General features: G+C 59.1%; 1 protein-coding gene across 4 annotated transcripts in view; it reads left to right on the forward strand.

Moving 5' to 3' along the window:
- Positions 1-22,783, forward strand: part of EXD3 (exonuclease 3'-5' domain containing 3) — an 83,968-nt gene that overhangs the window by 56,460 nt on the left and 4,725 nt on the right. The window contains exons 19-22 of one of the 4 annotated variants that reach the window (XR_015727247.1): positions 5,344-5,397; positions 5,623-5,754; positions 17,522-17,740; positions 20,741-20,834. Coding sequence is in view for 3 of the 4 variants with exons in the window: in XM_045803709.2 (XP_045659665.2) it covers positions 5,344-5,397; positions 5,623-5,754; positions 8,879-9,079 (387 nt within the window). In the remaining variant the exon portion in view is untranslated. Of the gene's footprint in view, positions 1-5,343; positions 5,398-5,622; positions 5,755-8,878; positions 9,394-17,521; positions 17,741-20,740; positions 20,835-22,540; positions 22,580-22,783 lie in introns of those variants that run through there. The other 3 variants (XM_087869155.1, XM_045803708.2, XM_045803709.2) reach the window with 3 other exon arrangements.

A 22,783-nucleotide genomic window follows, 5' to 3' on the forward strand; every position in this document is an offset into this window, starting at 1 on the left:
GAGAGATGGCGCTCCCCGCCACCTGTCCTTGCAGCACAGCTCCCCTGGGGGCTCCTCGTGCCCCTGCGTCTTGCCCACATGCCTTTTCCACGTGCTGATTTTGCTCCGTATCCTTTCCCCATGAAGAATCTTTGCCGTGAGCATGTCTCTGTGCTGGGTCCTTCTGGCCAGTCAGTGGACCTGGGGGTGGTTTGGGGACCCTCGACACATGTCTCCCCGAGTCTTTCCTGGTCTCCCCTCTGGCTTTACTCTCCCTCTTGGCATCCAGCGGGGCGACCCTTTGGCCTGTCCTGTAGAAGCAGCGTCAGTAAGGCTTTGCTCAGAACGGCGTTGACCGTGAATCGGGTGGGAGGAAGTGGCATGTTGATAATATCCAGTCTTCTGCCCGTGAGTGTTTGCCTGCCTCTTCTCCCATGTGCTTCAGACACGGGCAGCGACCTTCTCCACAAGCCCCTGTGCCTTGTTGGCCAGAGCTCACCCAGGGACTTGCCCTAACAGTTGATGTCACACCCAGAAACCTGAGGAAAGTGTCCTCCGTTCTGCCGAACAGGCTGTCAGCTCCTCGGGGCTCTCCTCGTGGACGTACCGCCCACAAACAGTGACGCTCTTCTCCCTTCCTTCCCAGACCTTCCAGTTTCTGGTTTTTCCCTTTTCCTGTCACTCAGACCTCCAAGATGGTCACCCAGGAGCGGTGGGGGTGCCATCCTCGCCATGTGTCCTTGGGCCGAAGCAAGGCAGCCGCTGCAGGGCCGGGCCGGCCAAGGAAGCCGTCCTGCCATCGATCTTCGCGGCTACTGAGATAACCACAGAGGCTTGTTCCCTTTACTGTCTCAATGGGGTGGGGGACATTTTTCATCTGGGACCAACCTTGCACTCCTGGGTTGAACCCATCTTGGTCAAGCATGTGACCCTTTTCTGACATTGCTTTGGTTTGAAGTTCTTGTTTGGGACGTTTGGATGGCCCTCGAGGAGCATGTCTGACGTCGAACTGTTCTTTCTCATTACCCGGGCTTCCTCGTGAAGAAGTTGAGGAGCTTTTCGTCTTTCTGCAACTTTGAGTAATATTTGAACTATCTTCTCAAATGTGGGCTTTCTGCAAGGCTTCCTGGCCTGACGTTTTAGGGGAGGGAGGGTCTACTGATGATTCTTTTTCATTTAATAATTGTAGGAGTATTTAGTTGTCTGCGTCTTTGTGACTCACTTTGGGTAACTTCTGTCTTTCTCTGGAACGTGTCCATCCCGCCCAACATTCCAGATACATACACTTGTTGGTACTCCTTGTGCAAGTCCCACCATGTCTGTAGTTTGTTCACACTTCCAGCCTCACTGGTGCACACTTGTGCTGCTGCTTTTTTCTTGATCTTGCAGAGATTTGTCTATTTAACAAGTCTTCTCAAATTACTAGTATTTGGTTTGTTGATCCTATTGCATTTTTGTTTTCTATCTCATTAATTTCTATTCTTATCTTTATTGTTTCCTTCCTTTTGCTTTCTTGGGGTTATTTCCAAGGGGAGTGCTTAGCTCCTTAATTTTTAGCCTTTTAAATTTTATAATGTAAACATTCAAGATCATAAATTTTTTCTTGAAGTACTGTTTTCACTGCATTCCATCAGTTTTAATGTGTGATACTTTTATTATTTTATAGTTCTCACAATTTTTGAGTGCCCATTATAATTAGTTACTTGACTTAAGAGTTCCTTAGAAGGCTGTTTTTCAGTTTCAGAAGGCTTGGAGTTTTGGAGCTTTTTAGTTACCTTTCTACAAATGGGTTTCTACCTAACTGTATAGTAGTCAAGGAGCATAGTCTATACACTACCGATTTCGCTATTTGTGAAGACTTGCTTCATAGCCAAGTAGATGACCCTTTTTATAAATGTTCCACATGGGTTTTAAAAGGATACATATTCTCCAGTTATGCTCATTTCCATCTCTCTCTCTCTCACACACACACACAGTAGATCAAGCTTAATTAATGTGTTGCTCAAATCATCTGTATCTTGTTTGATTATTTTCCTGCTTAATTCTCTGGGCTGAAGTTTCCTGAAGATGGTGGGTTCATCTTGTAGTTGTGTCAGAATTTGCTTTATATGTTTTTAAATTGTGTTATTAGGTGCATATGCATATATATTTTTTAGAATCCTTATATCTTCCTGTTAAGTGAAATATTTTACAATTATGAGGTAAACCTCTTTGACTCTAATAATGCTCTTTGCCATGAAGTCTGCTTTAACAAATATTCATATCATTTCTCCAACATTCTTTGGTTAGGGTTTGTATATCATCGCTTGCCTTTTTACCTTCAACCTGCCTTTACTCTTATATATTAGATGTATTTCTTATAAGCTGCTTTTAGCTGAATGTAAAAAAATGTCTAGTCTGACAATCTTTGCTTTTCAAATTATTAGTTTAGTCTGTTTACACTTAATGTAACTGCTGATGTACTTTGGGTTCATTTGTACTACCCTGACTTGGGTTTTCTCTTGGTCCTACTTTTTCTGTTATTTTTTCCCTTTGTTTCTTAACATTCTTTTAGCTTTTTTATCCTTTTTCTATTTTTCTCTCTATTAACTTGGAAGTTATAAGTTCTATTTCCGTTCTTTTAGAAATTATCTATGAATTTTTAACATTTATATTTGGGTTAACATTGTCTGAAGTTAAAGTTAATACAGGGATCTTAGAACAAGTCAGCTTTCTTATTCCTTTTCCAACTTACCTACTAGTATTTTCCAGTATTTTAACATAATGTGGTTTTTCTTAATTCTACAAATTAGACATTATCGTATTTGTTTTATGTACTTGATGGTTTTTAGAATTCATGATGTGTGGATGCGCATATGCGCAACAGACCTTGCTCCAGGAAAAAGCAAGCTCTTTCTTGCTAAAAGAATGTCTTTTGCTACATCCTTTCATTGGGGCTGTTTTTCCCTGGAAAACCTCTATGTCTTTTCTCTTCTGAAAGAGAATGTTTCTGGATTTATAATTGTAGTTTGACAAAACTTTGAAAGTAATGCCTTGTTTTTTGGTGTCCATCATTGCTGTTGAGACATTTGCCATCATTCCTTGGTCACTTCTGCGTAGCTAGTCGTATTTTCTCTTGACTGTCCGTTCATTTGGTTCTTTCCTCACATTTGCTTCAGTTGTGTTTGTTTGTTTTTGTTTTGGTTTTTTTGGTTTTTTATTCGTCACATAGATGTATATTTGTTATCACTACAAAGTAACCACTTGCTTTATTGCTTTTTTTCTTACTTTTTGTAGTAAAATATACAAAATATTGATCATTTTAGCCATATTTAAGTATGCAGTTTAATAACATTAAGGGTACTCACAGTGTTGTGTACCCACTATGGGTTCCAAAACTTTTTCATCATCCCAAACAAAGGCTTTGTCCACCCTAAACCATCATTCTGCATCCCCCACCCCCACCCCTGGCATCCACCATTCTACTTCCTGTCTCTATGGATTTGACTTCTCTAGATACCTCACATGTATGGGATCACAGGCTCTTTGTCTTTGTGTCTAGATTGTTGCACTCAGCATGATGTCTTCAGAGTTCGTCCACGTTGTGGCATGTGTCCGAATTTCCTTCCTTTTTAAAGCTGAATAGATTCTAGTGTGTGTGTGTTGGAGGGGGGTGTTTACCCATTCATCTGTTGATGAACACCTGGAACACCTGGGTTCTTTCCACCTTTTGGCTATTGCGAATAATGCTACTATGCACCTTGGTATACAGGTGTCTGTTTAAGTTTCTGCTTTCAGTTCTTTTGGACATAGACCTAGCAGTAGAACTGCCGGATCATATGGTCATTCTGTGTTTAACTTTTTGAGAAACTGCCATACTGTTTTCCACCGTGAATATACCATTTTATTACAACCAGCAATGCACGAGGGCTCCAATTTCTCTACATCCTTACCAACACTTATTTTCCTTTAAAAAAAAAAAAAAAGCCATCCTAGTGAATTTGTATCTCATTGTGTTTTTGATTTGTCTTTCTCTAATAATGAGTGATGTTGAGCACTTCTTCTGTGCTTGTTGGCCATGCGTACGTCGTCTTCAGAGAAACATCTATTTAAGTCCCTTGCCCATATTTGATTGGGCTATTTGCTTTTTTGTTGTCGGGGTGTAGGAGTTCTTTATATATTCTGGATATTAATCCCTGAACAGACACACAATTTGCAAATATTCTCACTCACTCTGTGGGCTGTCTTCTCACTGTCTTGATGGTGCCCTCTGATGTACAAGAGTTTATGATTTTCATGAAGCCCAATTTTTCTATTTTTAATTTTGTTGTCTGTGTTTGGGTGCCATATCCAAGAAATCACTGCCCAGTCCAATGCCATGACATTTCCCCCACCGTGTTTTCTTTTAAGATTTTTATCATTTTAGCCCTTACGCTTTTGGGTGGCCTCTTGTGTTCTCCAGAGATAAGTAACGATTGTTTAGAAACGTGCCGAACACATTGCGAGAGCCATGCCTGGCGTTTCTGTACGCTGCTGCTGTCGCCCCATCGGGAGGCACCACGGTGTTTGGGCGCTTTCACGGCACCCTGAGCCCTTGGCTAGGACACCTGTGGGCTTTGAGAGCGTCTTCGTTTTCCGACGCGACGAGATGCCCAGCTTCGTTGTGTGAATTTTCTGCCTCAGACCTGGAATCAGCTATGTCTCAAAAAAGCCCTGATCGCCTTTCCACCCATGGGGAAACCAAGTCTGGGCACAGGCTGCTCCTGGCTGTAGGGTTGGTTCTTAGTTCTAGGCCTTGATGGTAGCCGGAGTGGTGAAATACTTCTCAGTATGTGTGTATAAGAAATGCACAGTGAAGCTTTCTATTCGGGCCTGAAGCCGTGCTGTAATGTCCTTCATTTTCCTTCACACCCCTCTGTCCACTGAAGCCGGCCCAACACTGCATGACGCATCTGTTGTAGTCACAGTTGACACGTGAATGTTCCCGAGGGGCGACGCTGGTGCTCTCACCAGCAGTAGACTTGTCCTCCGTTTCTGGTCTGTGGTGGAGCTCCCCGGAGATGTGCATCCAACGCACTGGGCTTTCGTGTCACTTAGAACACCTTTCTGTGCCGTTCATCTGTTCCATCTTCTTTGGATTTTTAGACATTGCTTTTTAAATTTTAGTTTTGTTTGCAATTATGTAAAATGTCCATCAGATTCTAAGACCAAATCTCTACCACAAGGCAATGCCCAGGACTCCGGCTGCGGGACGCTACTGGCTGCCCAGGCCCCAGACAGAGGCAGCCCTGGGGGACAGGGAGGCGCCCAGGGAAGATGGGGGCAGAAGCGGCCCTGGCGCCGGCACCGGTGTGCCCCTCACCTGTCCATCTGCGTCCTGCACAGGTTGCCAGGCAGGAGGGAAGGATCATCTTGACATCAGGGCTGCCGTACCACAAGGTGAGGGCCCCTCACCTTTCCAAGGGAGCCTCAGCCCGGCCCTTGGGCCACCCCCACCCTGGGGTCTTACCATGGGGCTGATGGGAGTGGGGGCTGACCCAACACTGCTGTCCCACCCTGGGTGGGCTGAGGGCGGGCTCTTGGCCCCGGAGCGGGGGGAGGGGAGGCGGGCCTGGAGAGGTTTGGGTTCCATGGCTGCAGCTCAGCAGCCACACTTCTGTGCAGCTCCGGGCCCAGGTCGGGGCTGGGCGCTGCCTCTCGGTGGACTGCTCCCTCAAAGCCCAGCAGCAGGCGAAAGCCGTGCTCAAGCATTTCAACGTGCGTGTCACCCATGCAGACATCTTCAGCCGCTGCCAGGTGGGTCCCATGTGTCCAGGCCTGCCTTGGGCTGATGTGTGAGCCCCCGGCTGTCAGGAAGCCACTTCCGTGATGGGCAAGACCAGCACGTCTCTGGCTGATGGCAGGACAACAGAGGCCATGTGCCTTGGGGTCTGTGCTCCTGCAAGCAGCAGCCGCCACTGCCCCATTTGTGGCATTTCCTCCTCTTCCTCCCACCCCCACTGGGGCCAGGGGTGGCAGAGTGCTGGGACTGGCATGGCCAAGGGAGCAGCTCACATGGGATACCTGTTCAATCCAGGCATTTCCTCCCGTGTCCAGGGCTGGCCTCCCACAGGGCTTCTAGTCCACTGACGTTGCATCTGGCTTGGGGGGAGTCCCATTTTTGGAGGGCAATGTCCACAGCCACAGATGGCCACTGGGTCCATCCTGACATCTAGAAAGGTCTAGGTGAAGAAATTGCCAGGTCAGGGCAGCCATATCCAGGGTTAAGATCGGAGAGGGGTCTGGGGCCTGGGTACCGTCTGCTGATTGGGCCAGGGAGGGGGTGCCTGGGCGCATTGAGTTCCTCCAGCCCCATGCCGTCTGGCTGAGGGGGAGCTGCTGCATGTCCGTGCTCCATGTGGGGCCTCCACGGGGTACAGTGGACAGAGAGGGCCTCGGGGCCAGTCCTCTCACGCTTCCATGGCTCCTGGTGCAGAGTGCTGGCTGTTCCCAGGATATCTTGTAGTTGGAGCCACGACAAAGCTCCGTCAGGAGCACCTCCCTAAGCCCAGTTGCTCGGTGGACAGTGGGCCTCATATCCACGGTGCCAGGGGAGGGGTGGCCTCCCGCCAGGCACATGGGACCTCAACCCACAGGCCGAGTCAGGAGACTGTGCACCCGAGGGCGTGCACACAGCAGAGTGGGAGGGAGGGAGGAGGGCCTGGACCCCCACCGCCAGGCCTCAGGTGCAGTCTGTGCAGACCCCCGGGCCCCCTGCCCTGCCGGCACTGACAGTGGCTGACCCAGTGGCGGGAAGTGCTCCATGGGGCCTTTTCCTTCAGTGAGCTCTGGGGGGACAGGAACCCTGTCTGCTGCCTCTCTTTGTGCTCAAGCCGACAAGTGTTGTAAAGACCCCAGGACGTCCGGGACGCCTGGGAGGCATTTTAATGAGCTTTTCAGAGCCTCTGCTGCTAAGTTTTCTTGAGAAAACAGGAAGTTGGGTAGCTGGGAGGAAACCCCCACTGGCGCCCCGGGAAGCCTCGTGCTGGGGAGCAGCCTGACATCCTTCAGGCCTGCGAGGGCACTGAGCCACCACACCCCTGCACGGGGAAGAGCATCCACGGCCTCCCTGGCCCCGTCCGTCCTGTGCGTGCTCTGCCTCCTGTCCCCGCAGTTGGCAGCCTGCAAGCCGAGGGCCCCCCTGCCCTGCCAGGTGGGAGGGGCAGGCCGCAGGCTGTGCGCGCACGCCTGCGGGGCCTCGTGGAGCCAGTTCAGAGGCTGGGAGGCAGAGCTGCACCGGCCCTGATAGGGGACTATCCGGTGCCCAGGCCGGAGAGGTGGGCGCTCGGCCACCCAGGACAGAAGACGGCCCATAGGGGGACAGTGGGGGGGGGGTGCTATGTATGTGCTGCCGCAGGTGGGACACATTCGGAGGGTTGTGACCATCGGGTGGGGGGTGGGAGACCTGGGAGCAGCTGCTGGGCCTGCCCAGAGGAGAGGGGGCTTGCCCCTGAGCAGATGAGCAAGAGCGGACTCAGAATACAATTTAGGGCTATGGCTGGGTTCCTGGGTTTTAGGCTTTGCCCGTAGCTGGTGGGTCTGGGCTCCCTGGGGTCTGGTCTGGAGGCAGGTGCACCAGCCCATCCAGGCTGGGGCGAGGCGTAGGGAAGGGGAAGCCTCAGCCCCCTGCTCACTGCTCGTCTGGGGGCCCTGCCTGGCACTGTCCGTATTTGCGGTAGGCGTGCACCCGCACGAGGCCAGCTGGTGAGGAAGACAGAGATAGGGTCCGCGACTTGGGACCATGCAGCCGCACTGGCCAAGAAGCAGAGGGCAGCCACCCCAGTACCAAAGGGTGTACCGGGCTGGAGGGGATGGGGTGGGGTCCCAGGCAGAGAGCTGTGTGTGTGGCCGCACTCAAGGGCTGGCCACTGCGTGGGCAGCAAGTGGGGGCGCAGGTAAAAGGCTCTGTATCAACACCTGATGGGCCTTTGTCAAGAAAGGGCCCAGGGAGCCCTCTGGTCCCAGGGTGGCCAGTGGCCTCCAGCTGAGCTCAGCTCCGAGGGTCCACCCAGGACCCTCCCCGGGTGGCAGATAGCTGTTTAGGAGGGCCCATGAATGTGCATAAGGACCCTGAAAGGCCAGCATTATAGGGCCAGGTGGACAGAGAAGGGAGTCTCTGAGAAGCCAGGATTTCTAAATTTGGACCCGGCCGTGGGCACCAGGGAGGCATCTTGGGAAGGGTGCGAGGACTGAGCGTACTCTGGTCAGCGAGCTGGTAGCGTTAGTGCCTAGGCCTGAGGCCAGGGTCGCCACCAAGGTTCTCAGGCCAAATACCCAGTTACTGTGAGACAGGTGGCTCACTGATGTGTGGCAGTTATGTGCGAGGACCAGGTCTGGGCAGGCCTCCGGCCACGTTCCCACCAAGTGCTCCCGGAGCCCATCCACCGTGGCACTCCCAGCTGAACCCCAGGAGCTCAGCCCCATCCTGCACACTGGCCACCCCTGCTCCCAGCCCAGTGCCGGGGGAGACGCTGTTCTCGGGGCCAGGCAGGGTGGACCAGGGCAAACACCAGGAAGCACAGAAGAGGTGTCCCACAGACGCTCTAGGGTGATAGCCTGAGGCTCAACACAGCGACAAGGCTGGCTCCGTGGGGCTCCGTGGGGCTCCACAGGGCTGTTGGCTCATAAGCCCATCTACGCAGCAGAAGGTGCTGTCCACTGGCCAGCAGAGAGCATCACATTCAGGACTGACCCAGGGAGGGCCTCTGTGCAGTGCTGGGCCTTCAGGGCCCTGTCCCGTGCTCCGGTGGGCCTGAGCACCCTGGTTGATGGCTCAGAGCCTCTGTCGCCCCTGGCCCCAGCTGGAGCGGGCTGCCTCCCTGGAGACCTCCCACTGCCAGGCTGACTTTCCATTTTCCTTCACTTCCTTGTGCTATTTTAGTGCCATTCCCAGAGGGAAAACCCACTGGACACACAGAGCATTCCCAGAGCGAGCCTGGCCACTCTCTGGGCGGGCGCATCAGGGTACAAGGCTGGACATGCGGAGGGAGGAGGCCCGGCCCAAGGTTGGGTTAGGTGCCTGGCCAGGGGTCTATGGCCACACCTCACCCAGTGCCTAGCCCCTGACCGCAGGCTGTGTTGACGTTCCACGTGGCGTGTGCCCAGGGCACAGGGTCTGCCTTCTGGGGCATCTGCATGTGAGGACAGCCGTGCCAGGGCCAGAGCCAGGTGGTGGAGGCCTGTGGCAGGCAGGGAGATTGCCCACCTGCCCACACCAGGGATTCGGCGGGTCTCACGTGGTGGGCAGGATCGTGACCCCTGAAGCTGGCGACCTGGGCCTGGGATTGGCCATCAGGAACATCCGCCGAAAGGACATTCCCAGTGCCGTCCACCATGGGAAAATATTTTATCAAAGAAATTTGAGTTAAAAAAAAAAGCCTGAGCACGAACCCCTGACATGGCTAGGCGTAATGTCTATTTTTACTGTCCCTCTGGTCCCCCTCCGCTGTGGTGGGGAGCAGGCTGTGGCCCCCATGTGGAAGTGGGGGAGTGTCCTGGGAGTCAATGACGTTGGCCTCCGGAAGTGGGCACCCGGGAGGGGAGGCCTCTGCGGGACGGTGACCCCGCCTTGGGGAGCTCTCAGGCAGTGCTGGCTGCAGGATCCCCAGGAGGGAGAGGGTGTTGGGCCAGAGAGAAGCCTGCAGTTAGGGGAGGCCGGACCTTGGGCTACAGGGTTACAGGCACCCAGGAGGCAAAAGGGCTGGGCAGGGGCCCTGGGACAGAGGTGGACAGCAGCCCAGACTGATGTCTGGCAGGGGAGGGAGGCAAGCAGAGGGCTCCCAGGACCTAGGGACGTGAGGGGACTCCAGGGCAGCCGACCCCCCGGCACCCACGCCTGGAGCCCAGGGCTGTTGCCCCTGGGCCTGGCCCTGTCCCTGGGCCTGCAGACCCTCCCTCTATGCTGATGACCAACTGCAGACCGGGACCGACGGGAAGAGGGGCGACGGCCGCTGACCCCGCCCCTCCCCAGCCTTTGTGCTCTATTGCCCCCAGGCCCGTTCCCACACTCGGTGCCCCCAGGGTCACACAGGCACAAAGGCTGCAGAGGGGTGGCCACCACCCTGCGCAGGGAGAGACCCCGGCCCGCTGGCTCTGAGGCTGCAGGAGGAGCGGCTGTGGGGGCTCTGGAGGAGGATGGGTCGGGAGCAGCTGGCGTCGGGTTTCCGCGCTGTCCTGAGACCTCAAGGACAGTGGGATCCACCAGTAGGTTTTGGCAGGGACTGAGGCCAGTGTGCGCCCGACTCAAGATGCTAGCCAGGGTGATGGCCCAACCAGCAAGCTTGGTGCAGTCCCCGGGGGTGACAGCAGTGTGGGCCTGGGGTGATCACCCCATGAGGCCACCTCCAGGCTCTCCCCACAGCTTGGGGGGCCACCCCCTCTGCCCTCCCTCCCTTCCAGAGAAGCCATGGGTCTCAGCCAGAGCCCCAGCTTCTGTTCCCACCAGATGGCCCTGGGGGACGAAGGACTTGGACTCCATTGGCCTGGGGGCCCCTCAGCTTCTGGTGGCCCTGATCTGACCCCGGCCACTTTAGGAAAGAGCCTGGGCCAGCATGACAGCCACACCTGCATCCTGGACACTAAAGCAGGGCTGTCTCTGGATGCCAGCCTGTCCAGCAGCCAGCTTCACGTGAGATCCTAACCCACAAGTGGCACCGGTGTCATGTGTCCACGCCAGGCCCTCTGCCCCCAGCCCACGCTTCCCTGGGCTGTGTCATCCCTTGGAGTGGCTTGGGCTGAGAGGAGGTCTGAGGGCCAGCCCTACGCCTGTGGCCTTGAGACCTGCCAAGGCGTCTCTGGGCCAGCGCCTGGGAAGGTTGGTGTGAGTCCCCAGCCCCGCTAATGCCAGGCCCCCACCCAGGTACACAGCTCCTTTCTCCTTCTCATGTCTGTCTGTGTGGTGGGGGCCCAGGACCCAGCAGTCATTGATCATGTGTTTCTCATGGGCCTTCCCATCAGCGGTGTGGGGTCCCCTCTGGACAGGGCTTCTCGGGCTGTACCCCCTGAATGTTGATGGAAGAGTGAACACATGTCCTGTCCACTTTCAGAAGGGGTTGATGTGCTTAAAGTTGAAATTCAGAGAGCATGGGTGCACCCACCCAAATGGGTGCTTCCTGCTGCCCTGGCTACAGTGTGAGGGGACGGGAGCACAAGTGCCCAGCCAGTGTCCACAGGTGCACGGACACCCACGATGCGGGTGGAGTGTTGGTCGCCTGGGCAGACACAACCATGGCCCAAGTCAGGCCCCTGGGAGTGTGGGGGAAGGACAGCAGGGAGGTTCCCCCAGCCAGCGCTGGCCACCTCAGGCGGGACGGTACAGGTTTGGCTATCCGGGCCAGGGTGTCATCTGAGCTGGCCAGCTGAGGTCAGGAGTGGAAGAGGCTGGGCGGGGCAGAGTTGGCCATGTGGGCACCCTCAGCGTCGTCCTCTTGGGTGACTGTCCCAGACACCCCTGACAGTAAGACAAGGCCTGGCACCCAGAACACAAAGTCTGGGAGTGTGGCCGTGTCTCTGGGGACCAAGGTCCTTCCCCCTCTCTGCTCTGTGCCTCCATGGGCTGCTGTCACCGTGCCACTACCCAAAGCCCCAAGCCATGGAGTATCCAGAACTCCTGGCCAGACCTTTGAAAGGCCAGCCCCTCAACCTGCCACGTGCCAGCGTCTGGTGAGAACTGGCCCCTGGCGACGGGCCTTCCATGGGGTGGGGGGCACTGGATGCTGATGAGGCCTCCCAGCTGGGCAGGGAAAGGCTCAGGGCTGCAGAGCGGACCCCCCCCCCCGCCCCGGAACAGTCTGAGGGACCCTGAAGCTCAGGGAGAGAGTAGCACGAGGCCCCCCATAGCCGGGGTTGGGGTTAGTGGCAGGTTGAGACACACACCCTGATGTCAGCACACCGCAGCCTGCGGCTAAAACATGAAATTCAAATTTCAGCGTCCATAAATAGTTTTCTTGGCAGCAGCCCCGCCTGTGTGTTCCTACACTGCCCACAGCTGCTTTCTCAGGGACCCACTGGCCCTTGCAGGGGCCTGACCCATGCCTCGGGGCCTGGCTGGCCTCTGATGGGGGGAGGTGGGCACTCTTCTTCCTTTTGAGCAATTGCCAGCCCCAAAGCAGGAATGGGGCCCGGGAGCCAGGGGGCAGTCAGACCATGGTCCACTCAGCCCTAGATGTGGGAGCCAAGACAGGCCTGGCTGGCCTCAGGAGTGTAAGGCCAGGGGCAGCGAGCCCCTTGGGGCTGCAGATAAAGGTGGCCATGGGCAGCTGTGGATCAGGTCTGGGGACGGTCCACCAGGCAGTGACTACTCCATCCGTATCCTGATGGGGCAGGGACCAGTAGATGGCCAGTGCTGCGGGGCACCTAGCCACTTTTCCCTCCCCTACTGGCGCTGGGGAGTGGGGCCTGTCCTCTTCCCCCTGCTCCGGGGCAGCCTGTTCGCTGCCCACCCACTGCCCTGAGGCAGAGCCCCTGTGCATGGAGCACATTCAGGACGAGTGTAGACCCCAAAGGTCTCTGAGGGGAGATGGGGCATCCAGGGCGGAACAGCATGAGCGAGGGCCAGCCAGAGATAGGGAGGGGCCTCCGAATAACCCTACAAAGGGAGAGGGGCCTGCGTAACCAAGCCCTGCACTCCTCCCTGGAGGTGGGGGAGTGGGTGGTGGAGGGTCTCTCGGAGAAGTGGGGGGAGTCAGGCTCTGGCAAGGACTGCTTCTTCCTCCCATCTTGGAAAACCCATTTCAAGGCACAAGTGGTGGTGGAAGGGACCACCTGTCCTGGCCTGACTCAGTGGCCCTGGGAGGAAGCAGGAAGAAGGGCCAGGGGACCCCTGCCCTGTGCTCAGCCCCCAGTCACGCTGGCTCCCCACCATACTGTAGCTCCTGCCGCACTTGAGCTCCCACCTTCTCCACCTGGCCTGCCAAGCCCCAGGTTGGCTGTCACTGCCTCCAGGAAGGCCTCCAGGCCCGCAGCCCAATTTCTAGACCATCACCCTTTGGAGGAGTACTTTGGGGCTCCTCTCTCCCTTGGCTGGGAACACAGTGGGGCAGAGCTGCTCTGAGTGAAAGACAGGCCCCACAGACCTTAAGGCAGTTTCAGACCCCAGGGTGCAGGGCTTGGGGTCCCAGACCACTGCCTGCTGTCTGAGGGCCTGGCTCCACTTGTCTGGGGAAGCCGGACAACCAAGGCTGCTCCCCAACGCCCTTAGCCTGTCCCCCATTGCCCCCCCACCCCGCGGCCCTAGGTGGGAGGGGTCCCCCGGCCCCCCTCGCCCTGGGTCCTGGCGCGGGAAGGCAGGCGTGCAACCGTTTGCTTTTGAATCTCCGCCGGGTGTCCTGAGTGGCCCTTTCAAAGGCCGGCCGGGGGCGGGGGCCGTTCCCAGGCGCGCCCCGCCCTCCCCGCCCGCCCCTCCTCCCGCTTTCCCACGCGGCCCAGCCGCCGGCTGGTTCTCACGGCCCGCTGCCCCTCCCCCGTCTGGGAACGGCCGCGCTGCGCCCGCTGCACTGGGGTGCCCGGGAGCCCCGGGATGGGCGGTGCGCTTAGCGGGGGTTCCTGGAGGGGGTGCCGCCTAGGGGTTGCTGAGGTTGCCCAAGGGGGGGCAGAAAACAGTCCCACCCCACCCCCAGGGCCTAAGGCTAGAGGACGTCTTCTGGCCCAGATTCTATTTGATTTAACCCAGGGCAAGTGGTTACGGCCCCCCACACCTCATGGAGAGACCTAGGGGGCCCTGGCTGTGCCTCCCTTGTGCCTGGGGACAGTGAGCACTGACCCCTCACTGGGTCACTGGGGTCTCCCTGACACGGGAGCAGGTCCTGGGGCCTCTTTCCCTCCAAACAGCCTGGAAAGGCTAGGGCGCGGACTTCACAAAAGCAAATACAGACTCCCGCTAAATGTGAACTTCAGAAAAGAGTGGCTACCTTCTCACGTAGAAGTGTATCCCACACTTTATCTGAAATTCACATTAGGGCCCCAGTTCTCCCTGGCCCCCACTGGGGGAGGGGGGGGGGGCTGTGACCATCCCATGTCAGGCTCCAGGAATCAGGGCAGGAGGACTTGGCCACCTATCTGGGCCCCACGGCTCACACCACTTGGCTGGCCTCCCTGGATGTCAGCCCCAGTCCACCCAAGTGAGCTGGAACGTGGGGTGCCATCTGCCCAGCCTCAGAGAGCCCAGACTGGACTGTTGGCCCCGCTGTCCCCACACAGTGGGAGCTGTGGCTGGTGCAGTTGGGGGAGGAGCTTTCAGGAGCTCAAAAACCCAGGGTGGGGGGACACCCAGCAGGAAGCTCACCTGCCCATCCTTGTGGCTGCTTCCCAGGGCTCAGGCCTGCAAGCCTCCGAGGAGCCTGGGGGAAGGGCTGTGACCCTCCCATATGTCCCTGGCCAGGGTGACCTGGGCAGGCAGTGCCTCCCATTCACGCCTGGTTGACACGTATGCTGCGTCCTGGACACTGAGCTTCTGCCCAAGGCTGGCTCCTCGCTCCATCCACTGCCCTTTCCTCCTTCCCTCGCCATCAGAGCGACCAGCAAGGGGTCCAGGGATGTCCAGGGGGTCTTAGGGTGTTCACCCCAGCCGTGGCTGCAGGGCCCCTGCGGGTTGTCAGCCCCTCGTCCACTCTGCCCACACGACGGCAGCTCTAGAGCTGGGCGCTCTACTCCCGGAGAGTCTGGGGCAGGTCCTCAGGAAGTCGACGTGGCCCTCCTGTCCTGGCAGCAGGAGGACAGCCCGGCCGGAGGTTGGGGGTCTGGCTCCAGCTGCCAGGTATACACCTCCCTCTGCGGCCAAGGTCCCCGACCTGGGGTGCCGGGCTGCTGAGGCTGCTCCCATCTGACCCCGTGCCCTCAGAACCAGTCTTGTCTGCTCCCCATCTGCTTGGGGAGGTGGTTATTCCCAAACGTAGAACCCCCCAGGAACGAGCTCCTGTACTGCCCGACCAGATGCACACAGGCTCCTGCCTACAGGCTGCCCATACACACAGATACACTCCTGGGGCCGGGGGAACACGCGAAGTCCCATCCACTCACCCTGAGACACCCGTCACACCAGGCCTGTGTCCACACCGCGGAATGCCCGGTCCCATGCACTCCTGTTCACGCCTCCGACTATGGCTCACGTGCAGACACACGCTCAGCCACTCTGGGGCTGGTGCTTATGAGGGGCACACCTGCGGAGCCCCAGCTCACACACGTGCACACACACACACACACACACACAGGCCCTCGCACAGCATGCCCCAGCACCTGTGGCCCCTGACCCCCTCGGGGGCCCATGCCCTACTCTGTGGAGACACTGTCCCGGCCCCACAAAGGGGATGGGCAGTGGCCAGGTCAGCGAAGGGCTGGGCCCGTGAGAACTGACCTTCCTGGACCTGGGGGCAGGGCAGGCATTGGAGCAAGGCCCCTGCAAGGCTGCCATCCCAGGTCATAGACATCAGAGGTGGAGGCCACTGGAGGGCCATGAGCCTGTTCACAGATGGAAAAGAATTATTGTTGCTTTTTAAATTTTATTTATTTATTTGAGAGAGAGTGCACCCACAGGAGTTGGGGGGTGGGGGGGTACAGCAGAGGCAGAGAGAGAAGCAGGCTCCCCGCTGAGCACAGAGCCCTGTGTGGGGCCCAATCCCAGGACCCTGGGATCCTGACCCGAGCCAAAGGCAGATGCTTCACGGACTGAGCCCCCCAGGCGCCCCTATGGGGAGGTTTTATTTTTTTTTTTATTTTTTTTATTTTTTAAATTTTATTTATTTATTCGACAGAGATAGAGACAGCCAGCGAGAGAGGGAACACAAGCAGAGGGAGTGGGAGAGGAAGAAGCAGGCTCATAGCAGAGGAGCCTGATGCGGGGCTCGATCCCATAACGCCGGGATCACGCCCTGAGCCGAAGGCAGACGCTTAACCGCTGTGCCACCCAGGCGCCCCTATGGGGGGGTTTTAAAACCCAATGATAAGGAGCGCCTGGGGGGCTCAGTCGGTGCAGTGTCTGCCTTCCGTTCAGGTCCTGATCCCAGGGTCATGGATGGAGTCCGTATCAGGCTCCCTGCTCGGCGGGGAGCCTGCTTCTCCCTCTGCCTCTACTTCTCCCCCTGCTCATGCTCTCTCTCGATATCTCTGACTCTCTCTCTGAAATAAATAAAATGTTTTAAAAAACAAGAACAAAAAATCCTTCCCACGAAGGCCAGTACAGCATCTGCAGCCGTGCGCCCTGCCCAGGGCCTAGGGCCTGGCCCTTCTGTCCCCAGCATTTGTCCCTGGCCAGCGGGATGGGGTTGACACCCCACAGATGCCCCATGCATCTCCGCTGTGGGCCAGCCACAACTGCAGTCCCCCTGGCCCGTCTCCAGTGCAAAATTGGGCAACATCCCGTGCCGGGGGCCAGCAGGATCTTCGTGGGCAAAGCTGGCTGATGCCCTGGTCTTGGAGGAGGGTCACAGCCCCAGCGTCGGGGGCAGATGGTTCAGGGCCTCATGACGTGTTGCCGGGACAGTGTGGGAGAACGAGGTGTGGAGCAGACCCAGGCCTCATTGCTTCCTGCCGGGGCTTTGGTCCCACCCCGTCCAGCGAGGTGTCAGGCCAACACCCCAGGGAAGGGGTCTTTCATCCCAGCCCTTTGGCCCTGCACCCGGCACCATTTGTTGGGGCGGCTGTGGAGGGGTCACGGTGGATAAGGCAGCCTGGGAAAGCCTTAGGACCTGCCCATCTCAGGACAGCAAGTGTGGACAGTGAGGGGAAGTGGCGCTTGGCAGGGACCAAATGGGCAGAAAATGCTGCGGGAACAGTGACCCTGGTGTCCTGTGGCTGAGACCCTCCAGGGCCCCCACTCCCCTAACGTGAGCATCTGAGACGCTGGCTGCGTGTAGGTATGTTCTGGGAAGGTGCCGGAAACGAAAAACCCTTCTCAATGCCATGCTGGCTTTTCCCACCAGGTGGTGGGTTGAGGGGAAGTTGATTTTCTTCTGCTTTTTTATGCTCTGCTGTTCTCCTAATTTGCTCTAAAGGAGCAAGAAATGCCCATTACTCTAGAGCATGTCACAGCTTCTGAGCCGAAGCCCCCATCCGCCCTGCCTGTGGTGTCAGAAAATCCCAGCACGTGGCCTTCCAGGGTCTGGGTCCTCCCATCCCTTACGGGGGGTGGGGGCTGCAGGTGCTGGCAGGCGCTGCTTGGAGCCCGAACAGCACTTGCCATCAGGCTGGAGCCAGGTTTCTACAAGCCCGCCCCTCGCTCGGAAGACTGGAAAGCCCTGATAGCAGGACACCGGCGTGGCCCAGCCCTGTGCCCCGCTGGGAGCTGGGGCCACAGCTCTCAGCTGCGCCAGGTGCCCACTGGACAGGGAAAATGGGGCCAGCCTGCAGTGGGGAGCTCAGGTCACAGGCCTGGCTGCTGGTGGAGTGTCACCCGCACCCTCCACTGGGCTCCCAGCCTAGGCAGGTGCCTTCCCGCTGCCCCGCACCCGGAGGAGCATGGGTTGTCTGTCATGCCTCATGCCCCGGTGAGCCCCAGGTGTGGCTCCTATCCCACCCCCCTCTCTCCCTCTAGGCAACCAACAGAACTCAGTGCTGCTCTCAGCCCTGAGATGGGCTGCTAGGCCCAGGGGTGGAGTTGCCTCCTGGTCCTGCTCTGCACGTTCCGTGGCTCTGGCTGGGGCTGCCCCTCCGCTCCACACCTGTGTACCAGCTGTCCACTGGTGGCGCACAGCAGACCCCCACAGGCCCACAGACCAGGGCCGCCTATGTGAGGCCCGTGTACCCGGGGCAGGTGAGCATCTAGGAGCGGTGGGCGCCCAGGACAGCTGGGCACAGACATTTCCAGGGACAGAGTTCAGGACAGATGCGGTGACCTTGCCTCTTGCTCGGCTCCGGTTCTGCTGGTCACGACCACTCCCTTGGGTGGGTATGGCTGTGATTCCTGGGCTCAGAGCTGAGAGCAGGCCCACTCTTGGGCATGGCTCCCCACACCTGGGAACTGACCCCCCAACCCCCCCCCCCGCTGCCCCTTGCCAAGTGTTAGCCTCAGAGGAATGGACAGCTATCCCTGTTGTACCCTTTCCTCACACACCCAAGAAGCCCAGAGAACCAAACCTCCTGGGGAGTGACCAGAGCAGGCCCTTCCCACCCTCCTCAGGCCCTAGGGAGGGGCAGGGGACTGTCGAGGGTGGACCGAGAGGTCAGGCCTGCCTAACGGCCGGTGCATGGGCCCCACCAGTCCTCAGGACCAGGCCCTGCTGGCGGCCCAGCCCCCAGGAGACAGCATCCCACTCGTGGGCTCGTGCCCCTTCCTGAGGCGGTCCCCAGGCACACGGAGTGCCCTGAGTCGGGACAGCATGGCAGGCGTTAGCTCTGAGCAGCTGTAGGAGCTGTGGGAAACAGGCAGGCAGGTGGACCCCTGGGACAGGGAAGCCAGAAGCCTTCCCAGCCCCTCCTGCCCCCAACTTACCGGGCCCCTCCCACCCAGCCTGGCTCTGGGGGTGGAAGCCAACCCTACCTTTGGGCTCCCAGACTGAATGAGGGTGCACAGAGACCAAGCCAGACTCACGGGACCGTACCAGCCAGCCCCCGCTTTCCAGGGCCTCCCCCAGGACCCCCACTGCTGTCTGCCCAGACCCACTGGCACACACCCCCTCTCCTGGGGGTCAGTGTGAGGACCCTGGTGAGGGGCCCTAGCAGGCCGAGGGCCCTGTGACTGTGAGCAAGTTAGCCCCTCAAGAAGCCCCCTTTCTTCAAAAGGAAAGGGCAAAGGCTGCACCTCTCTGGTGTCAGGAGGGGGCCTCTGCTGGACTGGCACCAAGTCCATGACCAGGCAGGCGCTAGGCCATGAGCCCCAGAGGGCAGGCCGCAGCCTTACTCCGGGGGTGGCCGCTGCCCGCCCACAGCAGGCGGCCCCACAGCAGGCGGCCCCACAGCAGGCAGTCAGGCAAGGGTTGCTGGGCCCCACAGTGGACAGGAGATGGACAGCGAGGCCCTAGGTGCTGGTCCTTCCTACAGATGGGGAATGCAGGGCAGAGAGGGGGTGAGCGTGCAGAACCGGCTCTTCCAGGTGGAGGTGGGGGTGGGGCAGGGCCTCCCAGGCCCTATGGGGTGACAGCAAGGGCCCGGCTGTGGGCAGCCGCCGTGGGAAAAGCGGCACCGGCGGTTCCCGAGGGTGGGGCCAGGTCCTTGTGGATGGCACCGGTCGTTTGTCTGCGTGCGGTGACTCAGCATGACCTGGCAGCTCCGCCCCAGTGTGGATGCCAGGCCTGGTCCCGGCCAGGCAGGCAGAGCCCTCAGAGAGGACCCCACCCCCCTGCCCGTGCTCCATCCGTCTCACACCTACTGGCCCTGACCTCTCGGGTGGCCTGCACAGGGAGAACGGGGGTGTGGTGGGCAGCCCAGGGCCCTACTGCCCACTCATTCTCTGCTCCTTCCCCAGCTGGACCTGGAGTGACCACGGGCCAGACAGGCGGCCAGGGCTCCACCCGCACCGCACCCCGGGAAGGTCCCTGGATCCGTGACCAGGCGGCCAGCCCCCCTCTCCCCCCAGACTGCCTGGGCTGTCTGGTTGGCAGAGGGGGACAGGGGGACAGGAGGCCCCTCAAAGAGGCAGGAAGAAGGGTCCTGCCTGGGATCAGCCCTGCCCCAGCCCCACCTAGGCCTCCCAGCGGAGGCAACCCCACCCACCCAGCACTCCCAGGCCCTGGCTCCCGATGCTGGATGTGGAGCCATGAGGCCATAGGTAAAGCAAGCTCACAGTGTCGAAAGCCCCGTGGGAAAAGGGCGTGTGGGGGCAGGGGGGCACCGCCTCTGACGTGGGCACACCCTGAGGCTCCAGGGGCCCGTGGCTGCCACCTACCCACCCACCCCCAGGAACCGTGTCACCCAGGGCACTGGCCAGGCTCCTCCAGGAGGGGCCAAGAGTGATCCCGGGAGTACAGATCATGGCCCCTCCTCCCTGTGGCCTGGGAACCCCGCAGGCCCTGCTCTGGGCTCAGCTTTCCCCCTGCAGGCTGACCGGTGTGCACGTCTCCATGGGTACCGTGCCTACCTGCCCGCGAGCCAGGTCTCTAGAGACCTGACCCCTCCCGCTCTCCCTTGGGGCCCTCCCCACCTCACCCTGGGGATCCTGGGGTCCCTCGCCCTGTCAGGCAGGCCCATCAGAAAGCAAGCCTGGGGCAACTGTGTGGGGAGGGCAGGGTGGGCCCCAGAAGCCCCCATCTCCACCGGAGTCGCCGGAAGGTCAGCAGGGTTGAGCTGAACTCCTCACAGGGGCCCATGGCATGTCCTAGACAAGGACCCCAAATAGAAGGAAAAGTGGGAGCTTCCCTCTTGATCTGTCACAGATGTGGTGCCCAGTGGGGACAGGCACAGGCAGCGTCAAGAAACATGGACACTGAAATGGCCTGGCTCACCCAAGACCAGCCGAGGGGTCAGCTGTAGGGCTGCTTACACCGACCCCTTAATGCTGGGCCCTGTGTCCCCTACCATGCCGAGCCAGGCCAGGGCAGCCCACGCCTGGCTTTGCCCTCAAGATCCCAGGGGTTGGGGAAAACAGCCCAGGTGATAGCAGAGTGCCACAGAGTCTTGGGAGCCAGAAGAGGCTGCCCAGGGCCCACTAGGATCCAGAGCAGTCAAGGAGGGCTTCCAGGAGGTGGTGTGCCCTGTCTTGCAGAGACGGAAGGGATGTGTCATTCCCTAGCCAGACCTAGAGCTGCAAGGAGTGTGAGGCTGTGGGTGGGAGGATGGAAGGAGCCTCACCTGGCCTCGGCACCCCTTCCGTCCCCAGGCCTGTAACTGTGACCAGTACCTGAAGGTTTCCAAGGACATGATGAAGCAGCTGGTGTGGCTCGACAGCCACCAGGAAGGCCCCAGCAGCACAGGTGTGTGTGCCCCACGGGGTTGGCCACGGGCTCTGTGGGGTCTGTGGCAGTGGCCCCACGACTGGGTACCCCCAGGATGAAAGTGCACGCATGGCCAGGGGCTGGTAGGAAGAGTGTAACGTGCAAAGGTCGCAGGCCCAGAGGACCGGGCAGCTCTGACCCTCCTCGCCCCTCTGGGGTGGTGTCCCCCACCCTCTGTCCAGGAGGCCCTGCATGCAAAGCGCCTGCACGCTCACAGGCCAGCACACCTCACTTGCACACACGTGTGCACACATGGGCACCTGGTGGCACATCTCTGTGCCACTGGCCCTCGCTGAGCCATCTGAAGGTAGGTGAGCCAAGACAGACGGGAAGGAGGGCAAACCCCAGAGGTCCACGCCCCCCAAGCAGGGGCCCAGCCTCAGTTTCCGTGTTTGTAAAACCAGAAGGAAAAGGGTACAGAGCACCCACAGACTTTGAAGTTGCTGGCCAGGGCCGTGAGTGTGCCTGGCCATTCCTACCACTGGCGCCTCCACCCTCTAGAGAGAAGGACCCTGTGGCAGGGGCACCAGAGGGAGCCTGGCTGCTGCTCCCTAGGCTCCCAGCCCTTCCTCAGTGGAGGGCAAGGATGGAATGGATAGAAGAGTGTCTTGAGACACCCTCTGGGGGTCAGCCTGAGGCCTGGGTGCCTCTCCAGGATAAGGACATCCCCACTTGTTCTTCCTGCCTCCCTCTGAGATTTGGGACCAGAGTGAGGGCCACCCATTCTTCAGGTGAGCCAACATGATGGCCTGTGCCCAACCCCAGCAGCTCTCAGCTCTGTGAAGGGTGACCTTGACGCCTTCAGGTCCCAGGAGGGGAGGAGCAGAGCATGTGGGTGCCGCCCGCAGGGCCCCTCTGAGCCCCCAGTGCTCACCCACAGGCTCACTCCTGTCCTGGGGTAGTGGGCAGCACTCCTGAAGGCCGCCTGGTACCTCGGGGGCCTCCAGGCAGAGGCGGAGGCCGGACGGGCCAGGGCAAGCTGGAGAGGGAGGTCGTGGCCTAGCTGGGTTCCAAGATGGCAGTGGGGCTTGGGTGAGGGGCTCCTCCAGTCAGGCTTCCACTGCCGCTGATCTGGGGCCGTCTGTGCAGAAATGTCTGCTGAGCCAAGGACGAAGGTCAGCAGAACCGGGGAGGACACTTCTCCCACCTGCTGGCAGGTGCTCCCCAGCCGTCACCGCCTCAGCCCTGCACTGGCCCCTTGGCAGCCCGCAGCCTGGCCATCTCCCTGCGCTCTTAGTGGGGGTAGGGACCCTCTCGCGGAGTCCGGAGGTCACTTCCCAGGGTCTCTGCTGGCTACCCTGAGCTCCAGCAGGTCCCCTGGGCCCCTGCCCGCCCGCTGTGGGGCGGGCTGTGATGAAATGTGCTCCCCTGGCAGCGGCTTATCTGCTCATCGCCACAGATGGGATGCCCCCGCCCCCACCCGCCAGTTCTCAGGCCCCCAAGTGCCCTAATTGGCCAATCTCACGCCCAGAACTTGTTTCCCAAGGACCTTTGAGCCCCAAGAACATTCCAAGGTGTGAGTTCCCATGGGAGGGGACCAGGCTGGCACCAAAGCTCCTCAGCCCCCTGCCCTTTGCCCTTTCTGCTAAGGGTGGGGGAGAGGCTGGGCGCCTGGAGGGGCACCATGGGCACTGGGGCTACGAGGCCCCATCCTTAGGACAGTCCCTCGTGTCTTTGATTAACAGGTGATGAGCCCCCCCCAAGCGAGGACATACTGGAGGCAGGTAAGCCCCAGGACCACCCCCGAGGACACGTGGGTCTCCGGACACAGGGCCCCAACCCAAGCCAGGGTTTGTGTCCTGGCCCAGTACAGAGGATGGTCCTGTGCCCTAGGTGAGGGGTGGCGGCCGGTACCCGAGGGGAGGGCCAGGGGTCCGTGGGTAAGAAGAGGCGGAGTTGGGTGGGTGGGGCAACGTAGGGAGGAGCCG

This window comes from Ursus americanus, chromosome 18 (genome assembly GCF_024610735.1).
Source record: "Ursus americanus isolate L20-20 chromosome 18, mUrsAme1.1.p, whole genome shotgun sequence".
NCBI classification, from domain to species: domain Eukaryota; kingdom Metazoa; phylum Chordata; class Mammalia; order Carnivora; family Ursidae; genus Ursus; species Ursus americanus.